The sequence below is a fragment of the Vulpes lagopus genome, chromosome 8 (assembly GCF_018345385.1).
Source record: "Vulpes lagopus strain Blue_001 chromosome 8, ASM1834538v1, whole genome shotgun sequence".
NCBI lineage: Eukaryota > Metazoa > Chordata > Mammalia > Carnivora > Canidae > Vulpes > Vulpes lagopus.
In genome coordinates, this window is record NC_054831.1 from 61,484,372 (window position 1) to 61,511,964 (window position 27,593).

The window sequence follows — 27,593 nt, forward strand, 5'->3', positions numbered from 1 at the left end:
ATAAATTTTTGTAAAGCCAAGAATGCTTTCCATAGGATTCCATTTTTGTGTATAGAATTTTAAAGTTTTATTATTTTATTTAATGGTAAAATTAGAAAACTATCAATACTTCAAAATTCTAGAGTAATTCTCTACCTATTTCAACATTAAAGTTGTTGTTGTTTCATCTATATCATAACTTTTAATTTCTCTGTGTCATGCCTTGATTCTTCAAAGACATTTGTTGAATTTCTTACGGAGTTCATTAACCAAAAAGAAACGAGATGATAAACTGTAACCATAAGTGTTACTGAACATCACCCAACTGGCCAGTGAGCTATTTTTGAGTCAAACTCATGTCAGAGAAATAAAAGCTGTTGTAGATTTGTTTTCTGTAATTTTCTCCTTCTTCCACCCTTTTATCTGGCTACTCAGAAAGGTGGTTAAAATCTTAAGTTAGATAAAAGATTACACACATAATCTTTTAATACATTGTCTCAGGTAAGCAGCAACTTGGTCAATCATTCATTTACTTATTCATTCACTTGTTATTCCGAAGATTTTAGATACTTACTATATGTCAATGCCCATGCTTATAATGATGAGACAAAACATGTAAATAAGATAGAGTCTCTGATCTGAAACATCTGTGTGTTAGGAGTCTTCCTAGGCCATCCCAACATTTGGTGATACGCTAGGAGGTTTCATGTGACTCAGCATAGAGTTGTGGTCATGGCTATGATTTATTACAGCAAAAAGATACAAACAAAATTCTGCAAAGGGGATAGACACTTGGGGCAGTGTCTGGGGGAAACTAGGGAAAGTTTCCAAGAGCACTCTCCAGCAGGAGCACACATGACACATTGAATTTTTCCAGCAACAAACCATAATGATGCATGTAAAATATTATCAATGAAGGAAGTTCATTAAAAACTCCATGCCCAGTGTTTTTACTGGAAACTGTTCATATAACCATCTTCTGTTTAGCGTGTACCAAGAGTCCAGACTCCCAGAAGAAAGGCAGGTGTTCAGGATAAACCATAGTGTTTGCCGAACAGTTTAGCCATAGTAAGCCATTCTTATCTGTTAGAGAATAGCGGGAACCCTCCCTAAATCTTGTTTCTAGATACTTAGCCAAGGGCCAAACTTCTAAGGCATTTTCTAAGGATAGCTGTCTTAGGCCTTCTGAGTTAACTCTTTTCTGATAAAATCATACATTCAAGTGGGGATAGGCAGAAAAGTGTTTCAAGAGTCAGGTAAAAAGAAGAATTGTGTTATAATAGAAACCTCAACTAGACTCTGCCCTGGAGGAATCAAGGAGTCAAGAGAAGCTTCATTTAACAAGAGACTATTTGAGTTGGATCTTTAAGAAATTGTGAGATTTCCTGAAGCGTGGGGTGAAAAAGTATTCCTCCATGCAAAGGTAACGCTACTCATTGCAAGTAAAGAAATAATTGAGAAATTATATGTGATGGTACTATAGGGTATGATTAGGGCAGGAGTGTAAAGAGAGGGAAGAGTAGTTGTAACGAGAGTATGGAGTGTTTCTAGGTGGTAAAGGATGTGTATGCTAAAAAGCCATTAGTAGTTTAATCAGAAGAGAGAAGCAAATAACTGAAAGGTGTCTCTTGTAGCAGATGGAGGAGAGATTGGAGAAGGAAGAGTTTGAAGACAGTAAGACCAGATAGGAGACAAGAGATGATGAGAACAAGCCCCAAGGCATGTGTGTTGGGACTAGAGCATGAATAGTGGTTCTCAACCAAGGGGGCTCAAAAAATCATGCAGGAAGTTTACAAAGACTGTGATGCCTAGGGCCTACTGGAACACTTTAATATCTCTCAACAGAATATCAGTATGCTTTCTCTTCTGGTACTTGTCTAATATGGTGATGCTGTCCATGAAAACCTCAAATCCACTGTGTAGTTAGTTCATCATTGGACATAGGCAAGGATATAAGCATTTGTATAGAATTTCTTCTTCACTTCCTCAATAAATTGAGATGCAAAACCATATGGAAGAGGCTACCTCAGCCAGATCATCTAATCTATTCTCAGGTGAATCTAGCCAGCAAATCTGTTTGCAGTGAACAGTCTTAATGTTTCTGCAGAGGATTCACAGGGGTGATTTGGTTCACTTGTATAGACCAAAACGCCTGTCAGAAGCTATACAAATAGGGATGCCTGGGTGGCTTAGCAGTTGAGTGTCTGACTTTGGCTCAGGGCATGATCCCGGGGTCCGGGGATCAAGTCCCAAATCGGGTTTCCTGCAAGGAGCCTGCTTCTCCCTCTATCTATGTCTCTACTTCTCTCTCTCTGTGTGTGTCTTTCATGAATAAATAAATTAAACATTATTTTTTAAAAAAAACTATACAGCTAGATCCCAATTACATAAGATGCATTTCAAATTATGTAGTTACTTCTTGGTGGTTGGGCATGTATTATGTGTATGATTTATATGCGAGACACAAGATATATAGTTAAAGATGGCTTCAACATATAGCTACTGGTTAAATGTGAGCTACTTTAGTAAATTCATTCAGTAAAGACACAAATATAAACATAATAAACATATCCAGTCCAGCAGAGTTTTCTTACCTTTTGTTTTTATTTTATTTTAAATTATTTTACAGTGTATGATGGCACAAGAGAGACTTAGAAGGTTTGCAAGGGTAATATGAGGCTATACATGAATTTTTTGCTTTTACTCTCAGATTAACTAGACACTATTGGGTTTCATAACAATGCTCTATTTGGAATGTAATGAAGTACCTTCTCTAGTAATAGTTTATCTGCTATTTTAATCAAATAAAATGTCTCAAGAATATGTTAAGAACAATTTATGTATTATCTATACACAAAAATATATCTTTCAGCTTTCTCTCATATCCAAACAGGAATCTTTAGATATACTTGATATTTCCATGAGCTATGTGATTAACAACTACAGCAAAATATGTTGGAGAAAATTATCTTTGAAAGTTTTCCATCAGTGGTTTAATTAACATACAGTGGACAGAAAGCAAACAATCTGTTCAGCCAGACTACTCAAAGATCCCTCCTGTTGCTTTTGTTTTCACTACAGCTAGGAAGGGAAAAATTATATTACATATATCCCTTTAGCTTGTTTCTGAATAATTCGTTTAAGTAGTGATTTAAAGAATAATTTAAAATATTTTTATGAGTTTGAAAGCACATGAAGTGCATAGGAATAATTTACAATGTAGATAACCATGCCGTGGTTTTGCCAATTTTTCTGTCTTTATTTCTGTGAAACATTCATTCTTGACTTGTTTTATCTTGTCTAAAAATCAGTCTTAAATGGGATCAAAATGTAAGCCAATTTCATACTCCAGTCTTGATGAACCATGGAGTACTGAATTATGAGCATATAGGAATGTTTCTTATTATTCATAACATAACCAGAGAAAAATAATTAGATCTAAAATAGCAACCAAAAGAAAAATCACAGAAGCCAAGCCCTAAAGCTCACAAATTTTCTTATTAAAAAATTCCTCAGTTCCTTCCTTAGATCCTGTTTACTCTTTGTAAATATAAGAGCCAGCAAGTAATCAAGAGACAGGTTTATAAAGTTTAAGGTAGCAAATTCTAGGAAGAGCAAGCATGTCCATGATGGAGACAAACCAATCAACAGCTGTAATAGCTGTTAACGTGACCATGAACAAAAAGAAGAAAAAATAAAAAATAAAACACTACAAAAAATTGGGGAGAAAAATCCTCACCAAAACCCCACAACTATCTAGGGACTTACCTTTTTAAGTGCCAAAGTAAGCATGTATGCTTGTCTTATGCAGAAGACCTCCCTGTCTGTGAAATTTACCTTCCTCAGTAATCCTGCTCAAGGGTTATTTTGAATGTTCACTACAAAAATAATTTGACACATTAATCAGACATCCCAAATTTCAACTTAAGTGGTGTTATAAAATAAACTGAGGCATATTAAATATTTCAGGAATTTACCTGAGCAAAGATCGATTGCAATCTGGCAGGGCTGAGCTAGAAACAGTCAAGGGTGCTCCAAGAACAGGAGCTAGGGGAGAGACTTGTATAGAAAAAAAGGCAGAAGCAGAGCAAGAAAACTATTTGATTGGCTTAGGCAGTTATCTGATTCAGAGAAGCCTCATTGGCTGTGTGAGACTGGCTATCCTTTGGTTTTGATTTCTTAACCTGGAGGCATTTGTAGGCCTAGGTTTTGGCTTGCTTGCATAGGCTACTGAGGTATCAGAACCCCCTCAATCTAATGGTCTCTTTGTTTAATTTAACGGTGGAGAATATGGGCTTTATCACCCCTTTAGTTTTGAAGCTCTTTTTCATTTGTTCTCTAGGGTAAGAAGGCAGGAGAAAAATGAAAAAGGGAACTCAAGAAGTTGAAAAGTAGACTTTCTATGCAGACAGCCCCTGCAGTGTTACTTAATCTGACTCTCCCTGTCCTGTGCAGGGATCACAAGGGTTAGTGTGATGTTACTGGCCCATAGGCATCAGGGAAAGGTAACCTATTTTGTCTTATGTTAAAAATCTCTGGAAAGATAATAATAACATTAATATCAGGCAGTTAATATCCAACAATAGCACCATTTCAAAGAAACTAAGAGTTGTTTTGAAATGCTGTTTTGAAGATTTTAATAAAGATTAATTCTTTGAAGTTCTAGGTTGACTTCCTGATTTACATTTTAGAGGAATGACAAACCTCTGTTTGGAGTTGTTCCCTTTGTATGATTTTTTTAAAAAAATCATTTATAAATCCATTTATTAACTGCATTATATGTTATCTATATTGATATTCTAACAAAAATTTTGTATAGATTTTCAGTTGTTCTGATTATTTGTATTCAGATAGCCACCACCCTCAGTGCAAAACAAACGCACACCTCTAAAGTTACCCTAAGTGCTGGGCTAGCAGGTCTTACCTGAGTATTATAAAAACTTTATTGCTTACTTTTGTTGTAAGCTGCCTCATATATTTTTGGTAATGAGGCAGAATATATAAATAAAACAAATAAAATTGCTTTATGTAGCTTTGCCTAGAATCATAGGTCTTAAAGCCTGACACATCCTCAGGAAAAGCTGCTTTCTCAAGTAAGGTATTTTCATTCCCATTTAAATATAGGGCAACCAAAGCACAGTTTTGTAAATTATGCTGGATCTCTTATCCAGGAAACCTAACAAAGAATTCCACCCAGGTCTTTTGAGTCTTTATACAGTATTTCCTCCATTACTTGACTCTGTCTGGTCCAATCATTGTTGCTCCAAAGAGACTGTCAACAGTTCATTTATCCATCAGTCAGTTAAAAGACATTTATTCAGCACCATTCAATGGCCAGTGGCACAAGTGTCAAAAAAATAAATATTTTCAGGGCACCTGGGTGGCTCAGTGGTTGAGCATCTGCCTTCGGCTCAGGTTGTGATCCCGGGGTCCTGGGATTGTGTGGGGAGCCTGTTTCTCCCTCTGCCTATATCTCCGCCTATCTCCCTGCGTCTCTCATGAATAAATAAATAAAATATTTAAGAAAAAAACATTTTCTATAGTGATGATGGCAATACTCATTAGACATGATTAGTGAATATTTATGTGTGGGTCGGTGGAGGGGACCATGATCAACCTTTTATATACATGAGATTTTTCAGCCTTACAACAACTCTGAATTGTGCATGGTACTACATTTTTCAGGCTCTTGGGTTTCTCTTTGTGGAGCTCTTGGCCAATTCTGTCTTTGTGGTTCTTTTCAGCTCTACTATTTTATGAACCCATGGAATAGTCTAGATGACCAATATTATGATGGTACTTTCTCTCTGGGCTGTATCCACCAAGACATGAAGCACTGGGAGATCTTTTAATCCCATGATATCTCAAAGAATATCCTTTCTGTCTAGAAGAATTCTTAGTACCTTTCTGAGTTGAAAGGGAAATACTGTAGACCATTTGTGTGCGATTAGTAGTGGTAGCCTTAACTTAGTTATCAGAGTTCTAAGTAGCTGATGCAATGGTATTATAAGTCTCATTAAATACATTTTCATTTCTTGGAATGTTCTCCTATTGAGGGCAGCATCACAGCTATAATTAAATCACTGCTCTCTTAGCCCTTTTTGAACCTGTATCATGCCAGTTATAAAGCCTGTCAATTCATATCTCTGGGTAATAGTTGCGTAGAAGAAGGCTGTTCTTGGTCAGAAACTGAATTTCCCATACTTGAGATACACCTTCCCCTGCTGACCTACTGAAATGAAAGTCCAGGAGTCATGATTAAATCTTATTTTCCCTCCTGTAGTAGTAGGATGAGCTAGGTCAGCAAGGCCAGTCCCTGCAGATGGCTTTAAAATACCTTTGTGATTTGGTCTCTTTGCTTTCCCGTCCATTTCTCTAAGTGCCAATCACTATCATCCTTCACCACCCTGACAAGAGTCCAAGGTGAGAACGGCACAAATGAACAAGAGCATTTGTGATGCCTCCTGAGGGTGTTACTTATTAAATGAGGTAGGCAATGAACCAAATCTGACTTGTGAACTACAAGGCAGGTTAGCACATTTACACAAAGATCATTCCATATATTATTTAACCCATTCGAATACATTGTTGTCTTTCTCTGTCCAGCAGAACTTGTGTGAAATGAGTATAAACTTGCAAGTTAATACTGTCTGACTTTTATTTTCATATGTGCTAAGAGTCTCTAGGTTTCATTCCTTTGTTTGGATTGTAGCTTGTTTTCTGAGAACAACGAGAAAATGTTTATGAAGTATGTGTGTGGAGGACGAGGAGGGAAGGGAATAAAAATGCATTGCTTTAGGGCTGCACATCTGTTTTAGGGACTCTGCTGGATCTCCACATTAACCATTGTCACGACTTATGGCATGTTTTAAAATTTCATTCTACACAGAGATGTTCATACCAACTCAAAATATTACAATTAAATAGATTTCATCGTTAGGAGTTAGTTTCCTATCTTCATGACTGGCAAAATTATTTTTCTGCTCTATTAGCTAAGCAATGTGTATGACTCATAACAAGTGGTAACTCATTATTTTATTTCTTGTTCAAACAGATTGGCAATATCAAGTTGCTCAGGTCTTCCCACAAACAGAAGAGGAAGTGGAAGTGGACACACATGCCTTCAGCCACCAGTGGAAAAGGAGCTTGGATTCTCTCAAAGCTGTAGACTCAAACCGTGCAAGCGTGGGCCAAGACTCCCCAGAGCCCAGAGGCTTCACGGACCTGCTACTGGATGATGGGCAGGACAACACCACCCAGATTGAGGTAGGTAAATAACCTGGGTAACTAAAATGGATTGAGGAATCTATTTTCTGTGAGGCACCCAGCTTCCATCTATGTATAAGTCTCTACCTTCAGCTCAATTGAGAGCTTTATGATTTTTTTATAAGGATCAATTTAACTCATTAATAAATAATTAGTTAATATTTAGTAATTCAGTAATCAATGATTATAACTATATTAAATAAGTAAATACATAGTAACTAAGCCATTTAATCACCCATGAGTTCATTTACTCATGAAATGGACAAACATTGGCTAGATGTGGTGATGACAGTGTGGAGACTCAAAGCAGAACAAGATACAGCACCTGCCTGCAAGGAAATCCCTGTGTAACAAGATGAGCTCTATGCTATGTGATATGTACAAGGATATATTCAAGCTGTAGTGTGGCATGGAGGAGGGAGATGACCTGCTTGGGATGGGGGTGGGCCATTGTCAAAGACTCTTGTCCTGGGAGTGGGCCTTTAGGCAGGGCCTTGGCAGATTGAGAGGAGTTCACCAGGTTGATATCTTGTCAGTAGTGAGAAAGATTGCTAGCAGAGTGAATTGCACCTGCAATGGCTAAATCTTAGAATGCTAGGGCACCTTGGAGAGTCTCATGGAGTGACCTCCTATCCCAGTTTACTGGTAGTGGAGTGTTTTTCTGGGGTATAGCATTTTCAGTGCTAACCCAGGCAGTTCTGGGCAAACTGGAATGGTCAGTCACTCTGTGACTGTAAACAATTCTTTGTTATGGTTGGAGCTATGAAGTGGAAGGCAGAGGGTTGGAGATGGGTTTGAGGAGTATGGAAGTTCGCTGAGGACACATTTTAGGCAGACTGTTGGGTTGCCCAGAGGCCTCAAGGGTGGTATTACATTGCTTAAATTTCCATAGTCCTTAGCATTGCAAATCATAAAACATGATCCTGTTAGTCTACTAGACCTAACGAAAACAAACAGGTCAATCTTATGGAAAAAAGCAAAAACCACCCAAATGAGAATAGAAGCCATTTATTCAGTTTGCTCTAGAGAGAGTCAACTACCATCACTTCCCTCTGGCAGAAACTCAAAAGCAGGCAGGGGAGTGGGAAAGTTTCTCACTTAAAAAAAGGAGAGAAGGATGGGGCACCAGGTTGGCTCAGTTGAATAAGCACCTCACTTTTGGTTTTGGCTCAGGTCATGATCTCAGGGTCCTGAAATCCAGCCCTCTGGTCAGGCTCTGAGCTCAGCGCTCAGCGGGGGAATCGGCTTAAAGATTCTCTCCCTCTGCTTCTCCCCCCACCGTGCACGTGCACACCCGTGTGTGTGTGTGTGTGTGTGTGTGTGTGTGTGCGCGCTCTCTCTCTCTCTCTCTCTCTCAAGTAAATAAATACATCTTTAGAAAACAAGAATCTTCAGGTATGCTCTCCTTGGAAGTTGTTGGCACAGAGAAGCTGGATATGGTCTAATTAGAGGCAGAGCATCTCACGTGATCAATTTGGGGAGCATATTTGGCTTTTACTGAGTTGGACCTAGGGACCAAATATAGGAAAGTCCTGCCCATTCTGGGCTGATTGCCGCTGAGGTTATGTTTTGGCTCCCTGGACTGGTAGAGGTTGGAGATCAGAGTTCTGTTGTCATTGGCCTGTCATTGGCCTGTCTGGCCATTGTCTGTTTGAATATTCTTTCTCAATCTGAAGGTTTAGTTCCTCTTTTCTCCCAAGTGACAGGTTTATACTTTTTCAGAACGAGGCAAGATTCTTTTTTACTGCTCTGAAGTGCTCATTATTTAGGAAAAGAACTCAACTCCATGAAACAGACACTACGTCGTTCTCCAAATAGTATCAAGGCATCATTTTGTTCCTGCATAGTAAGAGGAATCTTCAGAAGATCTGAAGCACAGGCCATTGGGATTCTGTGTATGTGAGAAGCCCAACAATTTTCAAAACCCCTCTCCATCCCCTTAGCTAGTATGTGACTCTGGTGGTCCCTGGCTGCCCTAGCCAGGTCCCTTAACGGGCAACAGAGGATGTGCCAGGAGCACAAGTCCTATAATATCTGTAAGAGGCTATTCTGACTCCTGCAGAGTGCCTGCTATTTTGGCAACAGTGTTGTTATAGCAACTTGAAGAGGGCAACCTAATTCTTCCCTGAGTACTCTTTAGCTGGGGTGCAGCATAAAGAAAGGAGATGAACAGAAGCAGAGGTGTTTACATCTCTGCCCAGAACTGATGGCTTACTGAGATTGAAAGGGGAGAACACACATTCCTAGAACTGTGATCTCTATGCAGGATGCTGAATTTTCCTCGTCATTCATAAAATAGAAAATCCCTTTGCTCAGGGATGTATTAACAATCCTCAAAGTACAATCCCAGTTGTTATTATAGACATGATCTTGTTATTCAGCTAGTTTTTCTCTTTTTCTACCTTAACAGAGGAGATCACATAATGTCAGTGATTTTGAATCAGTTAAATGAAAGAGGAAGGATGGTGATGGTACAGGGAGCTCTGTGCTGGGTAACCCATTGGTGCTAAGATCTGCCAGGCACTGTATGGATATCATCTTGCCTGGTCCTTATGTCAGCGTAGTGAGGTTTGTGTCTCCAGGTTCACTGGGAAATCTCAGTAACTTCTACATGAGGGCAATTTCTTCCCTAAGCTCTTCCATTAATGAACAAAGGGGCTGGTATTTAAACCTAGGCCTGCCCAGCTCCCAAGATTTGTTCTTTCTACTTGATTTTGCTTCTTCTAATGTAAAGATAAGTAAATGATACTTTGCTTATGTAATGATTGTGGACCATGGCAACACCCGCATATTGATGTGAGAGTAACTCCAGAGTTTCAGTCTGGCTGGAAGGAGACTTCTCTTGAGGTTAGATTTCATAACAAGATGGCCACTTTTATTTGAAGAATTTATTTGTTCTGATGGGGTTCTGGGGATTGGTGGAGATTATTGGGGACTAAAGTCCCATAAGTCACTCTTTGGCACTACCTCTAGTTCTGAAAACAAAAGCCTACATCTGAAACTTCTCTGCAAAGTTTATTTATCCTGGCCCTTGAAATGGCATTTTTGAACATTGTTGTGTCTCTTTTGGGGAAAATATTTTGCCTGATTGAGTTAAACAGAAATAAGGAAGAAAGGAACCAAATCGTTATAGAGTGGCTACTCTGTGCCGGGCATTGTGACAAGGTCTTTCTTATCTCTTAGGAATAAGCATTTTGATTTATATCGCTTAATATAAGCAATGAGCATGAAAGATTATGTGTGCTTTTTCCTTTAGATGCTTCCAGGGTTGATGTCAAGAATCAGAATTATTTTGTCTCAGAGTCCTGACTATAGTGGTGGCTGTGAAAATAATTTGTATCCCAGTGAGATTTCAACCACCCAGAATGGCATTCCTGTGTGCATGTGCTCTTCTGCTTCTGCCATTGTCTAGACTTGATAACCCACTTTCACCAAAGACAAAAACAAAAGACAATAGCATATTTACTATTTTGGCACAAATTCATTCAGACATAAACAAAGGCTGTTATTCTCTTAACTTGGTGACAGTATTTTTTCTGGCTCTACACAAGAACAGATAATGGAAGGACTGGAAAACTGAAAAATTCTTCCAGTTGAAGTTTCTTGTTGTTGTTGTCATTGCCTTCTTTTGTTTTTGTTTATTTTTTTTAATATTCTTCTCATGAAGATGTAAAGATGTTTGAAAATGTTTGTATTTCCTGATGAATAAGTAGGGGCTCAATAGCTGGCAAATGCCTCTGTTAATCTGAATGTTGACTTATGCCAGACCTTTCTTTGTTCTTGTATTTCCTCTGTCCATGTGGACATGTAACCACTTGGCCACATAAGAACAGTGCCTTCTTCTGATTGGTGGGTATTACGAGCAGTTCACTGGTGTGCTACTTTTTGTAATTTCTTTAGGAATACAAGGGCTTCCAAGACTTTTATGTAAGGCTGAATCTCATTCATGATTCAGCCGTGTTCGAGCAGCTTCAGTGAACCCCATGACCAAGGACACATGCATGGATGAGCAGCACACGTACCTTCACCTTGTTGCCGACTGTTCCTTTCTTCATTGGCACAGAGCTCTTGCAGGATCAGTGGCACCTTATGGAAAGGGGAGAATCTGAGCAGCGTTTGGTGAAAATACTTGATCCTCATGAAGATCAGTTTCACCAGCTGACCCCTGGTCACAGTGTCAGTAACTTACAGTTCTTTGCTTTAGAAATCTGTCACAAATTCCTTCCTAACACACTGAACCAAACATGGAGTTTCTGTCTTGTATTCCCATGCGATATTTTGAGCTTCATTTTCCTTGTCTTGGGACAATGAAAATGTTTCTGAAAAGGATCGTCAACTGTGATTTTCTTTCTTCCTTTATTTTTATTTTTATTTTTATTTTTATTATTTATTTATTTATTTATTTATTTATTTATTTATTTATTTGCTTTGATTCAAAAGCACCAGGATGACTTGAAGAAAGGAATATTTTCTAATAGTGCTTATGGATCATATAAGTGTAGCTCCATGATCCAGACTGACTCAGAAATTGTGAGTGAGCCCAGTGCCTCTCAGGTGTTGCATATGTGGCCAGACAACAGGCCACACTGAGTTGTAGAGAGGCCACAAAGCAGATTTTGCTATTGATTTTGAAGATATAAATGTTCTGGAATATCTTAGATTAAATTGAGTTGCCTACCAACAACATGTCTTGTGGATTTCTCATTTGGTACCAAATTAAAAATTGCAGGCATACCCAGCAATTGTGTCATCTATGCTCACATTAAAGCTCTTATCTGAGGAGGGTATAATTGAGAATGGTCAGCAAATATGTGTGCTGAATATAGCTAAAATCCAGAAGCCAACTGCTTTTCTTCTAGATGCTTATGTAAAAATTCTTTTGATTTTCTGCTATAGCGTATTTCAAATTGTGTCTGCATGTTATTTTTACAAATTTTGCAATACATTTCTTTAAAAAGTTAGCAATTGTTAATTGCTGCACATAAGGTTTTTTTTTGCTTTTTGCACATAAGGTTATTATATACACTCTAATATTTTATTGTAGTCCATAATTAAGCCATTTACTTGAAAGGGAAGAAGTCACTAGCAAGTACTTAATCTAAAAGAGATTATGATTGCTTTGATGATTATTTCACAGAGAAAAAGACATTCTGTAATGCCCCATGAGGGCAGAATCTTTCTGGTATGTTTGCAGCATAGAGAATACATCAGAATATTCTTAGGTAATGAAAATCTTATTGCTTGTGTGTCTCAAGTCTAAGTAAGCTTTCTCAATTTCAGAGACCTGACAATCAAAATAATGAATATGAATATAGGGCAGTAATAAGACACTCATCCCATTTCACAGAAATAGAGTAATGAAAATTAGCAAAATATTGCCATCCTGATTCTTTCTTCGGGCCACTGTTCTGCTCAGTGAACCATAGAGGATAATACTTACATATGAGAATAATGTGATAGTGCAGATTTTTGACATTTTCCAAAAGAAAGAAGAGTAGCACTTGATAGTGAATAGTTCTGCTACTATATTTATTATGAATGTGTAAAGCTGGTGTAGATTTCTTTTAATGAAGCTTTTCCATTTTAGGAGATCTTAATCTTGCAGAGAGGCTTCAGTATGGGGTTTGCAAAATCAGAAAGCCGTGTGAAGGGAGTGCTAAGATTAATTTTGGAGAAGCACACTCGTTTGACTCAAGAGTGAATTAAAATTTCCCAAATGCAATGTAGGTGTCAGATTTGGTTCCACAGAAGATGAGAAAGCAAACATGGTGAGGGTATGTGATTGAAAAGGAGAAGATCCACCTAAGTTAATCAGCACCCACAGGAAGACTCTTATTCTGTAGAAAGCCAGGATTAATGTAGAGACAAGGTGTCATCTGAACCAAGTGAAGAAGAGAGAGTTAGAGGGTAGCCAAGCATTAAGCTATTTCTAGACAGAGTTTTACACAGATAGGCAGGGGCAAGGCTTTAAACTCCCTCTTAGACTATGTGTTCTGATCTGTTCAGGCTGTTATAGCAAAACTGCCATAGACCGGGGAGCTTACACAACAAACATTTCTTTCTCATGGTCCTACAGTCTGGAAAGTCCAAAATCAAGCTGCTGGCAGGTTTGGTGTCTGATGGGAGCCCACTTCCTGGTTCATGGAAGGCTGTCTTTCTGCTGTGTCTTCACGTGGCTGAAAGGGTTAGAAAGCTCTCTGAGGTCTCTTTTATAAAGGCACTAATCCCATTCATTCATGAGGACTCCACCTTCATTACCTAGTCAGCTCCCAACGGCCACACCTCCACATGCCATCACTTGAGGACTAGGTTCAACATAGGAATTTGGGGGGGACACAAATGTTCAATCCATAACACTATGCTAAGGTATTTGAAATTGATCAGAAAGGTACTTGGAAGCTACTGAAAGATTTTAAATAGATTAATAAGCAGGATTGCATTGGTGCTTCTAAAATACTGCTTTGAAGGGTTGAGTGGGGAACTGCATCCAAAAGCCCAAATCTAGGGGATGGACAGATGTATTAAATTTTGATAAGAATTGTTGTCAGGTAAAATGAAATAGTGGTTAGAGGAACATTATGGATGAACCTAAGAATTTCAGAAATACTCAGATTTCTACTCATTAACTTCTATCAGCCACCGTGACTAAAGCCTTGCCCCACCTTCTGGTACTTGCTTAATGCTGAGAGTCAGTTGTGGCTACCCGTCATTTCCTTCCCCGCAGAGTGACCTCTTACACCCTTGATCCCTCCTATCTCATATGGGTTGGGAACTGGCCTCATGACTCCAATTCCGGATTGCCAAAGGTTATATATGTTAACTGACAACAAAATCTTTTTTTATTTATTTTATTTATTTATTATTATTTTTTTTTTTTTGCAAAATCTATTTTAACTCCTTCTGTTTTGGTAATTGGTAAAACACTTAGTTTTAGATTTCTGATTTAACCCTATTCGGTTTCTTCCAGAATATTGATGATAACTTTTAGTCTTCAAAGAAGAAAATGCCGTGGTGATAGTAAATCCGGCAGAACCTACCTGCAATTACTGCTCATCCTCGAAAAGAATAATGAGGATTAAAATAGAGTATCATATATCTTTCTCAATTTTAGATTGGTCTTAGCTTGACATGCCAGCTCTTTTTTGAAGCAAAAATGGAAAAAGATCCATAACTGTCCTTCACAGAGTTCCATAAAGAATAACTGAATTATCTGTATGATGCTTCACTGTTAGCTAATTGAGTTTACTAGCAGTAATGGTGTGGAAATCGTCTTCAGAGTGATACATACAGGTTATAATATTATTAAGTGTGTTAGTCATAGAATTTATTTTCAGAGCAAGAACTATATTTTAGAGTGAATAATATTCTTGTGTTCTTCGTGTACAAAGAGAAGTACCATATTTAAGTTCTCCCTGCCAGATCCCTCTGATTAATTGTAAGAATATTGCACAGTTTTTCCTACCTTAATTTCCTACCCATTCATGAAGACCCTGTTATATTTTCTGCCCTTCTTTGTATTAACTAGGGCTTCGAGCAGAAACTCCTAATAGAGCAGGTAACTGATAATGATTTGAATTTTTATTGTATCATCTTGCAATCTTATTTTTCTTCTTTGTCCAGACCAACTTCGAATGGGACATTTAAAGCACACTGTTATGAAAATTGTTATTCTCTATATAAAAAATTATAGTATTGCCTAATGTCCTAGGTCTAGATGTTTATCTAGATTGATATTTTCAAATCATGCTGAAAAAACAGATTCATTGTTTTGGTAGTCCAGAATGTGTACAGTATTTATATGCTGAGCAAAGGGCTCAGGGTGAAGGGGCAAGTGGCCACTAAGTCTGGGCTGGAATTCAGGAGCAAAAAAAGCCAGCAGGTGCTTGAGTTCCCTGTTCTCTGGGCAGCCCCTGGTAAGGTGTCCAGCTTCGGGACAGCGCTCCAGGAAGGGCTGTGTCTCATTTGGTTTTCCTCTTTATTGGACAAACATGGAGAGTGATGTTGCACAGGGGAAATAAATACTCAGGGACCAGAGTGCCTGGGTGGCTCAGTTAGTTAAGCCTCTGCTTAGGTCATGATCTCAGGGTCTCGGGATGGAGTCCCATGTCCAGCTCCCTGCTCACTGAGGAGTCTGCTTCTCCCTCTGCCCCTTCTCCTACTCATGCTCTCTCTCTCTCTCTCTCACTCACGTTCTCTCTCTCTCTCTCTCTCTCTCTCTCTCTGTCAATTAAGTAAATAAAATCTTAAAAAAAATACTCAAGGATCAAGTACAAGCATTCATGCTTACCTGCCAGCCCTTTAAAAGGAGGGGCCAGCACCTGGGCTCTGGTTACCAGATACCACAGAAAATGGAGTTCCTGCTGACCCCATCTCCTTGTGGGGTGCATAGCCTGTATCCTCAGATATGTAGTTTCTGGACAACAGAGAGACAGCTTCTAGGGTCATTCACTGGATAGCCCCATTCTATATTAATGGCTTATGCCTTAAGGACTCTTCTTTTTCTGTGATTTTTTTTTCAGAATCATAAACAGAGTAATAAAGTGATTGTAGCTCAAAGACTAAATAGGTCCTAGTTGGCACAGACATGTCAATAGCATGATTTTTATTACTATATCTGGGAGAGTATTGGGGCCACTGCTTATACCCATGAAGATTTGTAGCATAATGAATCTGCCAACTCTTATGATGCAACCTTACTTAATTTTTAGAGATACTAATAGGAGTTGAGTACACTAAATCACACTGAGTCTTTGCCATTTATTCTGTCTAACAAATTAATGTGCCCTCTGTAATGTAGCACCAATACACTGGTAAATAAAGACTACAGGCCTCTGATAAACAGTGATGTTCTAAAATTTTATGTGACACCCATAAGTTTCTGTGTACTTTTGTCACAGATATCTCATGGGTCTTTGCCAAATATGTGACTTAGATGGAAACATCTTTAGATCCATACATTATAGCTAAGTTGCCCATTACAAATACAGGAGACAATGAAACTTTTCTCACTATTTAAACTTAAGATATGAAAAATTGCAGTTTGATTTTTAAGCAATGATGTGTAATATACTTTTGCTAAGTGTTCAGGAGATTTTCATTTCACCTTGTATTTCTGAAGCAGTTTTAAGGCAGATAAGGGTCTCTTTGTAACAAAGCATGCGTATGTATATTCGTAGTCGTTGCTTTTGCATCTGTCATAAAGAGGTTTGCTAATGTGGCACTCTATACTCTATTAAGGAGGGCAACAAATATATGAAGGTCCTTTTAAGGAAGGGTGGTTAACATTCAGAATGAAAAGAAACTGTCTTAATTTTCTTCTTGTATATCCCTGAAAGAAAACCTTTCTGTTCATGCCCCAGCGATGCATAGACGTCTGAATCTGTCCAGAAACAAGAGAGGGATTGAACTCTGTAGCCCTTGGGGACAGTCGTTTTGAGCTATTTTCTATATGGTATTTCAATCCTGAGCTCTTAAGCTGAAATAATAGTTTGGACTCCATGGCACTGAATTGAATGAATGGATTAAACACTGCTGAAATTACTTCTCTTTTACAAGTAATTTCTAGCTCTTTTGTAAATGTCATATATTTATTTACCCAATCTCCAGCTCAAAGAACAGAGCTACAGAAAACACTAATATTCACCTTTTAGACAATACCTCTATCTATATTATTTTGGATTCTCTGTACCAATCCCACTTATCACCAAAGGTATTTGAAAGAAAAATTTACAAATCAAAATTCTGTTTAAATTAAAAACTTCACTTATTCATAGCAGATTTTATTAAGGAGGTCTTTAGGTACTTCCAAAACTCAAAGCATGTCATCTGGTGATGGGATTTTCTGCCTTAAAAAAGCATGCTAGTAATGCTTCCTAGCCTTTTACGGTTTCATGAATTCTAGGCTGGAAAGCTTTATAATTTTCAAAGATAAATGCAAGAATTTGTGATTGTCAGTTTTTTTTTTCTTTAAGGAAATTTTGTTATAATGTTCTACAATTATCTTAGGTTAGACTTTGCACAGTGTTCATAACTGAATGCCAATTTTTACTTGTTCTTTCAAAACTAGAGTAATAAATCATTTAAAATTTCATGATTTAAATAAATCATTTAAATTTTCATGGTTTACAAAGAACACTAACAAACCTTCCCAAAGAACTTAAAAAGACAGTGAATTGGTTCATTATAAATAGTATTATACAATGACCCATTATTTTAAAAATCAGGTATAAATAATTATTCTCCTTAAATACTAATTGAACAAGTGACTTGTTATCTTTCTCTGTCCAGTGAGTAATCAGATGTCTCTATGATTTTTATAAGTGAACAGAATTCATCTCTACCTAAATAGAAGGGTGTCATATTCAAATAGGAAAAATGAAATACAAAGAATAAGAAAACAATTTTATGAATAAATATAGAAATGTGCCAGATCAAAATAATAATTATCATTAGAAATATTTCTCACATTACTAACTGGATCTGGTGATAGTAAAGTTGTCTCTAAAAGTAAACAAAATATTTAGACAAATCTTTGTATATTCATTGTTCCTCAAAAACCTTATGGAAAGTAGTATTTTCCCCCTAGAAACCTAAGAAAATGGGCAGCCCGGGTGGCTCAGCAGTTTAGCGCAGCCTGCAGCCCAGGGCCTGATCCTGAAGACCCAGGATGTAGTCGTCCCACATCAGGCTCCCTGCATGGAGCCTGCTTCTCTCTCTGCCTTTGTCTCTGTCTCTGTCTCTCTCTCTCTCTCAAGAATAAACAAATAAAATATTTAAAGAAAAGAAACCTAAGGAAATGATCTGTATATTCAAAAGCCCTCCCTTCGCTCCTGCCAACAGCCCATCTGACATGAGCCTGTTTAAAGAAGACTTCAGAAGGTCCACAAAGAACTGAACTGGAAATCACAATCACTTTTTGCCATGATAGTTAAAATGTTATTTTGCCTTACTGAAGAGGTTTTCTTGGTCTGAGCAGATTTAGAATGTATTTGACATGCTTTGTTCAAGCATTTTTGTTGCTGAACAGTTGTAATGGCCACTTGAAGGATTTTTTTTTTTAATTTTGCTTTGTAAAGGCTTATGTCTTACTTTGTTAATAAAGAATGTGATATATTCCACATACAACCAGTCATTTGCATAAAAGAACAAAATAAAAAATTCCTGCATTTTTATGTTCTTAAGAAAAATGTTTAATCATCTTCAAAGGGAATTATCTTTTTTAAGTTGGTGAGCACTTGTGAATGCAAATTAGAATAAATGGTAAATGACTGTGGGACTGTCCTTCCTGGTTTCCTATTGACTTTTTAAATGTTGGTAATAAAGAATCTGGAAAGAGGAAATGATTTCCTGCTTTGAAACAGTCCCTGAAACAAAGCAATGAGCAACTTGACAGCGTGGAAGCAGAATCTGGGACAAACATTAATTTTCTTACTTTGTTCCTTTTTATTCTAGCAGTGCTTTCTACCTCGTGATCTCCTATCTGCTCAATATCCACTACGCCAATGTATCATTGTCTTTCTTTGGTCTGCAGTTGCAAAATTAAAATTGAAGAATTTGGCATTGCATATAGTAATTTAAAAAATCCATATGTGTAGGCAAGGTTGCTTTATACTAGAGACTTTATTTTTCAGAGCCTGTAAATATTAATTTTGGAAATTTGTAAACATATGTTTATATGTCTTATCTATGCATATTTGTGTGTATATGTATTGTATATAAGTACATGTACACACGTGTGTTCATCATTCCTAATCATGGTAAACATAAATTACTTCTGTGGGAGAAAATTAATGGTGGCTTAAATAGCTCCCTTCTACCTTAACACTACTTAGTTTATACTTGAATTAAGTGTCTTCTTTTCCTGGGCAATACAACAGCCCTTTTTTTTTTCATGGGGACAAGAAATATTAAACAGCTATCTGGAGGACTGGCCAACACTCTCTTTTGCTTCAGTGAATGCTTTAAATATGCTTTTTAGATTATGACTCTGGAAGATGAGAGCACAAGGAATGAAAGCATAATGAATTTTTCTAAATAATGGGCATCAGAAATTATGAAAAATGGAAAGGAGATATGATGGTGGGCTTAGGATAATGGAGCAGCTCCAATGGGGTTCTCTAGTTCTCTCTTCCCTCATGGGCCCCTTTCAGCACATATACATAGACCCCTATGATGCTTGTTTCCTGGTCTGTTTCGATCACTGTCATCCCTCTCCTTCCTTAGTGGCAAATTTGCCATCTCCACCAAGTATTCCTCTTGACTAGAAACTCACTTACTACTGACAACTTGTGTAATCTAAATCTATCCTCCCGTGTCTCCATTACTGCAAGGCCATGGGAGAGATAGAAAGTAAGTTCCCTTCTAGAGGAAGTGAAAGGACCTCTCTATTTAAAGCAAGGTTTGGCAAATAAAACTCTGGATATTTCTCCAAACCATAAACCCATGAAATGACCAGACTATTTCAAAAGACCCAACCCAAGGAAGTCTAACTCAGATGACAAACTCTATAGAACATGAGACAAGACTGAATATTTTGTTCATGTCCATAAAGCATTCACTGATCTGAAGAAGATTTTATTAGACGCAGGAAGTGGTATTTAAGTGAGAGTTAAACATAAAACCCAGAAAAGATAGAAAGACTTTCCTTATTTTTTCACCAAGAAAACCAAGACTTGCCTTGTGGCTTGGACTGCAAGTAAAACAGAATGTGACAAGGACTAAGACTAGATTACCAGCAAAAGCCTGATATTTATGTTGGCCATTTCCACATTAAAATGGTGGTGAAGGGGATATGCAATTACAGCTTGTCCACTGGGATTCCTTGTGTAGCAGTAAATTTGTTTTTACTGAAATGGCCTGAGTACTATTTTCTTTTGCAGAAAAAGAGAGGAAGAAAGAGGGAAAGAAAGGCAGTTACAGAGGTGCAGAGAAAGTGTGTATCCCGTGGCCATGGTGGGGAGCCCCTCTGCCCTCAGGCACAGACAGGGGAACACATCCTCAAGTACCTATTTAGAAATGTCACTTGTTTCCTCTGGAGCCCCCCATCTACCTGTGTTGATGGAAACTCCTGTTACCTACACAAATTTTCTTCCCTTGGTACTGAAGCTGTATTTTTGGGGGATTTCAGATTTGAACCTGTCCACATCCAAAATCATAGTATGAGACAGCAGCGCTGGTATTTGCAGGGTCAGTCCTTACAGTTACAGCGTTCTGGAGTCTAGCAAAGTGATGCCACCAGCAACCAGCAAAGGCAAGGAAGCCCTTGCAGGAAAAGTATCCTCCTAGCTTGAGAAAGCTGCTGCAGCTTCTGTTCTTTCGTTATTTTGCTTCTAATGTGACTGTTTTTATCCACTTTGCTGGATTTCTATCTGCTTCCCCTCTCAAACAACCACAAATTGGAATGCTGCAAAAACACACATTCCTGAAGACAGAGAGAAACAGAGACAGAGCACAAGATGCGCTTTATTGCTTTCTGTCCATGCCACTGATAATAGAAAACCCTAACACACTGCTGTGAACTTTTTCCTGTCCTGAAGGCTAACAGGGCTTTTTCAGTTGACAGGAGACATCAATAGTGCCTCCAGATAGGCAGAGGCCACTGGGCATCTGACTAGAAAAAAGGGAGGTAAGGCTCATCAAAACACTGGACCCTTCCAGGGTTGTGTTCCCACTTACTCCTTGGTGAATCATCCATGGCCCTATGCTTCCTTTCATAGGGTAATCCATGTCATAACTTCCTGTAGGGAATCGGAAGGCAGATTTCCAAGTTCCCCTGTGATGTGACCAATCTGGAGTTTCTCTTTCCATTTACTTGATGGATTTTGTATCTGCCTACTTTGAACATGAAGTAATCGAATTACATTGTTGAAACGTCTATTGGTTTGATTACTATTGGTTTGATTACTCCCTTTCGTTCACACAGATTACCTCCAAAGAGAATTCCATATAGTAAAGCTTTCACTTCCTAAATTACTAACACACTCCAAGTTTGTTTTCCTGTGATTTTACTAAAATTGCCTTGCTTGGGTTCTGAGTGTTCTGATGCGTGAGTCCCATATTTAAAGATAATCACTGGATTTACATACAGTTGGCAGGTTCTGGTCCTTGGGGTCATGCCAGTAATAGTTAAAAAAAAAAATCAAAGCATGATTTACTGCAAAGAAATTTCTTCCTGGGTGTAGGAAAATGATGCGACATGGGGACTATAGCAGACCAGAACAAGAACACTCAGCTAATGAGGTGGCAGCTACCCAGTAGCAGCAGACTGGGGCCATGTGGGAACATCGGCACAGGATGGCAGATCTTTTAGATTCTCAAGAGATATCAAAACACTTAAATCTTGGCTATTCTCTCATTGTTTTTCTTAATCCCATGTGGATTAATACAAAGATGTCAAAATAAAATATGTCCACAGGCCCATCTATCCAGTGGTCCTGTTGCTAGTGCGTACCAAACAAATGACTAATTAGATTTTTAAATGACACAGACTTACCATGTTGTCTCTCAGAAGGCATCTTACAGCTGCCCTCACGTGTGTCTCATAGGCCGAGACGATATGCTGAGTTGAATTCTGTGTCAAAAATAGTATGATTCTAGATTATGTATTCCAGACTTCTTCTATCTTCCTTTTCCTCTACGCTTATTTTATGTAAATACAATCCAAGAGGACAACTCCCTACTGCTTCCATTGGAAACAAGCTATTGAAAACAAGGAGTAGAGGACAGTGTTAAGGGTCTCACCTTTAATGTTTATTTTGAAGGGAATTTCTAAGATTATTTTCTTGTTCCTTAAAAATATTATAGTGTGGGGATCCCTGGGTGGCGCAGTGGTTTGGCGCCTGCCTTTGGCCCAGGGCGCGATCCTGGAGACCCGGGATCGAATCCCGCGTCGGGCTCCCGGTGCATGGAGCCTGCTTCTCCCTCTGCCTGTGTCTCTGCCTCTCTCTCTGTCTCTCTGTGACTATCATAAATAAAAAAAAAATTTAAAACAAAAAACAAAAACAAACAAACAATAACAAAAAAAACATTTAGACATAATGAGAACAACTTCTACATACTCTATTAATTACATATAAATATTGTTTTTAAGCAATGACATTTCTTCAGATAAACATTTTATTGTTTCCCTTAGAAGACTGAGACATTCTTAGAATCACCAGTAAAACAAATTTTGAAAATCAAAGTGATTTGACACATTGGCAAAAGGTTCAACTTTTAATAAGACAGAAGTGTGGTCTGGTTTATATCTCTAATCAGCTTACTAAAAATAACAAAGAACAAATGGATTAAACTGTACAATCATATGATCACCATGTATTCAGTACTATTGAATATATATATTATATATATATATATATATATATATAATAGCCATAAACGTTTGTCTTTTTTTTAAAGATTTATTTATTTATTTATGATAGACATAGAGAGAGAGAGAGAGAGAGAGGCAGAGACACAGGAGGAGGGAGAAGCAGGCTCCATGCCGGAAGCCCGACGTGGGACCCAATCCCGGGACTCCAGGATCGCACCCTGGGCCAAAGGCAGGCGCCAAACCGCTGAGCCACCCAGGGATCCCCACATTTGTCTTTTTTAAAGATTTTATTTATTTATCTGAGAGAGAGTGAGTGAGAGTGAGAAGATAAGCAGGGGGAGCAGCAGAGGGAGAGGGAGAAGCAGGCTCCCTGCTAGCAGGGAGCCCAGTGCGGGGCTCCATCCCGGGACCCTAGGATCATGACCTAAGGCAGCCTCTTAACCAACTGAGCCACCCAGGCACCCCTAGCCATAAACATTTCTAATTTGCACATAGATTTGAAAAGAAAAGAGTAAAACTCAACCAAATAACTGTTTTGGGAGCAAACTTTTAGTCTGAGAACTTTGTATTTCTTTTAAATTTTATAACAGCTTCTGTAGGTATAAGTGGTACTTTACACAAATACACACTTTAGAGATATAATGAAATAACTGGGTTCAGCCTAGATTATTGACAGAACCAAGATAAGGACTCACATCGCCTTCTTCTGGCTCCTGATGCCAGCCACCCCTGTCCTATGTACCATCACATTGCAGCTTTGTCTCTTGATTCCTGGTGCCTGATACTTAGTGCTATGGACTAAATTGTGTCTCCTTGCACCCAAAGTCGTGTGTTGGAGCCCTAATCCCCAATATGACTGTACTTGGAGATGGGGCCTTTAAGGGGGTAATTAAGGTTAAATGAGGGTGGAATCTTAGTCTGATAGTATTGTTGGCCTTATAAGAAAAGGGAGAGAGCATGCCAACTGAGGAAAGGCTATATGAGGACACAGTGGGTAGGTGGCAGTTGGCAAACCAGAGAGAAGGTTCTCATCAGAACAAAATCATGCTGTCACCCTCATCTCGGACTTCCAGCCTCTGGAGCCTTGAGAAAATAAATACCTGTTATTTAAGCCATTGTCTGTGGTATGTAGTTATGGCAGCCCAAGTAGAACAAGACACCTGGTATATGTGGAAGAAATACCATATTACATGACACTTCCTAGAAGATGTCCTCAAGAAGTTTCCAGTATTTGAACACCTCACCTTCTGATTTGAACTTGGCTACTCTTTTACTAAGGAGAATCCTAACTCCTCTTCTGTCATGTGACAGGCTGCACAGATCCTCACATTACATCTTTCCACCTGTTTCCTCACCAGATGTTTCTTAGTGAAAGCATGATAGTTTCTCTTGTGAAGAAAGGTAGCCACTTTAATTTGCCAAACTCCGCTTTGTCTTCTTCATTCATATAGATTTCCTGTTTGTGGTACTGGGGAGATTCCCTAAACTCTTTTTTTGTATGTATCTTTCCATTCACGGTTTTATTTTCTTAATGGTCTGAATGTTTTGGTTAATGGTCTGAATGTTTTGGTTTCAGAAATGGAATTGTATGGCTACATTCCTCACCCCTCCCACATTTTCCATTTGTGTACAGGACCACTCACAACTGCATGCATCCTTCAATAAACATTAATGTCTGGTGAGAAAGTTAAACCTTAGTTAATGATGCTTTTCTTCTTGTATCCTTGATAACCCTATCTTGAATAAGGTGTTACAGAGGTACCTGGATGGTTTAGTTGGTTAAGTGTTTGACTCTTGGCTTTGGCTCAGGTCATGCTCTCAGGGTTGTGGGATAGAGCCCAGAACTGGGCTCCACACTCAGTGGCAAATCAGCTTGAGACCCTCTCTCCCTTTCCCACTTCCCCTCCCTCTGCTCTCTCTGTTTCTCTCTAAAATAAGTAAATAGGGATCCCTGGGTGGCGCAGTGGTTTAGCGCCTGCCTTTGGCCCAGGGCGCGATCCTGGAGACCCGGGATCGAATCCCACGTCAGGCTCCCGGTGCATGGAGCCTGCTTCTCCCTCTGCCTGTGTCTCTGCCTCTCTCTCTCTCACTGTGTGCCTATCATAAATAAATAAAAATAAAAAAAAAAAATTTAAAATAAGTAAATAAATCTTAAAAAGAAATAAGAAGAAGCTGCATATGGTAATTAGTGTCCTAAGAGTTTGACCTAAATAAAATGAATATAAGCCAGAGATAAGATATAGAAAGGAAAGGTGGTAATTACAAAAAATAAAAATAAAAAAATCTAGAGCTTTTTTATCAAGTTCAGTTTGATTTCAGGTTATTTCCTATCTAAAGAGAAAATTGTTTATTTAGTTACCAATTACCTCAAGAAGTATTTTTTAATATAGCTGAACTAAATGAAGTTTAAATATAGTTAATGATAGATAAAATAATCTGAGGTATGAATCTTATCTATAACATCCCCAATAGCCCTTGCTCAAGTCTTCCAATGGGAATTTTACCCTGTCTTAAGAAAGAAACTTTTATTTTGGACATCTTAATTTATTAAAGTGGTTTTTCATCTTTAGCCAACTGTTTTATCCCTAACACATTCACTCATGTATCTTCACTCTGACCTCTACATGAAGTAAGGCCATTTCTTTGTTATCTAGGGTTCTTTTCCCCATTCATTTCTCACATGACTTGACCTACAAACCTCAGTCATTTAGATCTTTCTCCTCTGGCCACATTTTATTTATTTGATGTATTAAAATGCTAAAATCACAATTATACTCAGCAAGAATTCATTACACAACTATTGTGTATCAAGTAGCAGACTAGCAACTGTGCCTTAAATTATTCTTGGGTAAATAGTATAAACGTATTTATACTCTATAGATATATTTATTGATTGATGTTTAGGAATTCAAAATACAATTTTTACAAAATGAAAGGTTAGGTTTCATTCATCCATTAAAAAAATATTCCTTCAACAAATATTTAATCAGTGTTAGCTGCTAGTATTTTTTGTAAATAAAGCAGAAATGAGCCATGCCTTCTTAGAGCTTCCAGTCTAGTGGGGTAAAGTAATAAATAAGTTGAGAGTCATAAATATGAAGGAACAAAGTGGGTGCAGAGATAAGAGTTATTTGTTGGGAGTGAAGGCCTTCTAAGATAAGATAATTGGGGAAAACATCTCCAAAGGAGTGAAATTTTTTAAAAGATTTTATTTATTTATTCATGAGACACAGAGAGAGAGAGACAGAGACAGAGACAGAGACAGAGACAGAGACAGAGAGAAGACAGGCTCCATGCAGGGAGCCTGATGAGAGACTCAATCTTGGAACTCCAGGATCACACCCTGGGCTGAAGGCAGGCCCTCAACCACTGAGCCACCCAGATGTCCCCAGAGGGGTGAAATTTATGTTGAGACATCAATGATGGAGCTAGCAGTATAAAATATTCAGGGTAGAGAAAGCAGCATTTTGAGAAGGTGGTGAGCAAGTAGGAGGTAGACCGATTCCAGGACCTGATGGAAGGCCATGATGCCAAGTTGGGCAGAGAGAGAGTGTCACAAGAAGAAAGGAGCATGAGGCTGGAAGTAGAGCTCATTGAAAGTCATGTGAAGTAGCTTCTTTTCTTTGGGGCCTAATATACTGCCTGGGTATTATTTGTTCTATGGATAGCTTGATCCCCAGGGGACCCTCAGAGGCTGCTTCTTGGAATAAGGATTAGAGGATCAAAAACATGCAAACAAACTTGGATACCCCTGCACTCCTACTTAAGGTTGCTTACAATGGTCTCTGTCTCTATGCCTGCAGGATAGCCTGACAGCACTCATAGGTAACCAGCATGATCTTAGTAATTCCTCAGAGCCCTGTGTACCAAGAAGAAATGTGAAGCACATGCACATACTCGTTTGCTAGATTCATTATTACCATGGCGGCGGGGATGGGGGGGTGGGGGGTGGGCTTTGACTTGAAGATGGAAAACATGCAACTTCCTTGTGAATAAACATATTTTATCAGAGTATGAAAAATTCACTAAGCTTTAGCTCAGCAATTTTATGACCAATAGTTTTGATTAAAGATATTCTAATCTACTCAAAAGGAGAAGGCTTAAAAAATACAGTGGCAGTGGCCTTTAGAGTTTGGATATCATCATAAAACCAAAATGGAAAAAAAGGGATTCAGTGTTTTCATTTGAAAAGTAATGGCATTTAAAAATATATATCATCACGTGATATGATGAGCACTGGTTATTATACTATATGTTGTTAAGTTGAACTTAAACAAATTTAAAAATAAAATAAAAATAAAAATACATATTGTCTAAAATCCCTATTTTTTCAGAAAAAGAAAGCCTTAAAAAGGAAGAGAACATGATATTAAAGGATAGCTGAATAACTGAATGTATATTTTAAAATAATTGACCAAGTTATCCTTATTTTTTTCTGTTACTCCTTGAAAACTATGGTATTATGAATTCTTTATTATGAATTTAAAATACCTGTCTATATTATAATTGCCTTGACAATTATGCAAACAAGGCACTTTCTAAAACTGGTGGGCACTTTCTAAAACTCTTCACTTTGGGGGATCCCTGGGTGGTTCAGTTGTTTAAGGCCACTTCAGCCCAGGGCATGATCCTGGAGACCCGGGATCGAGTCCCATGTCGGGCTCTCCACAGGGAGCCTGCTTCTCTCTATTCCTGTGTCTCTGCCTTTCTCTCTGTGTCTCTCATGAATAAATAAATAAAAATCTTAAAAAAAAGAGTAGCTTGCAGAGACTTCTGGGGCAGATGATGGAATAGGAGGGCCCCAAGCTCACCCCGTGGATGCAACTAGGTAACACTGACATTGGTGTAGATAACCCAGAAAGTGCCCCAAGGACAGGCAGAATAAACCCCCCAACTAGCTGTAGAGAAGAGGCCCCACTAAGAGGATGTTAAGGGCAGAGAGGCAGTCAGTCCTTCCAGGACTATCTGTGGGCAGGAAGGAAGTCACAGCATAGAGAGGGGAGCAAAACAAACCCCACACCAGGGGGCCTGCACAGGG

At 38.4% G+C, this 27,593-nt stretch overlaps 1 protein-coding gene across 2 annotated transcripts in view; it reads left to right on the plus strand.

Annotated features, from left to right (window-relative positions):
• The window catches only part of PLXDC2 (plexin domain containing 2), a 451,801-nt gene that overhangs the window by 168,689 nt on the left and 255,519 nt on the right, over positions 1-27,593 (plus strand). For both annotated transcript variants that reach the window (XM_041765805.1, XM_041765806.1), the window contains one exon: positions 7,034-7,245. In XM_041765805.1, the coding sequence (XP_041621739.1) occupies positions 7,034-7,245 (212 nt within the window). The remainder of the gene's footprint in view (positions 1-7,033; positions 7,246-27,593) is intronic.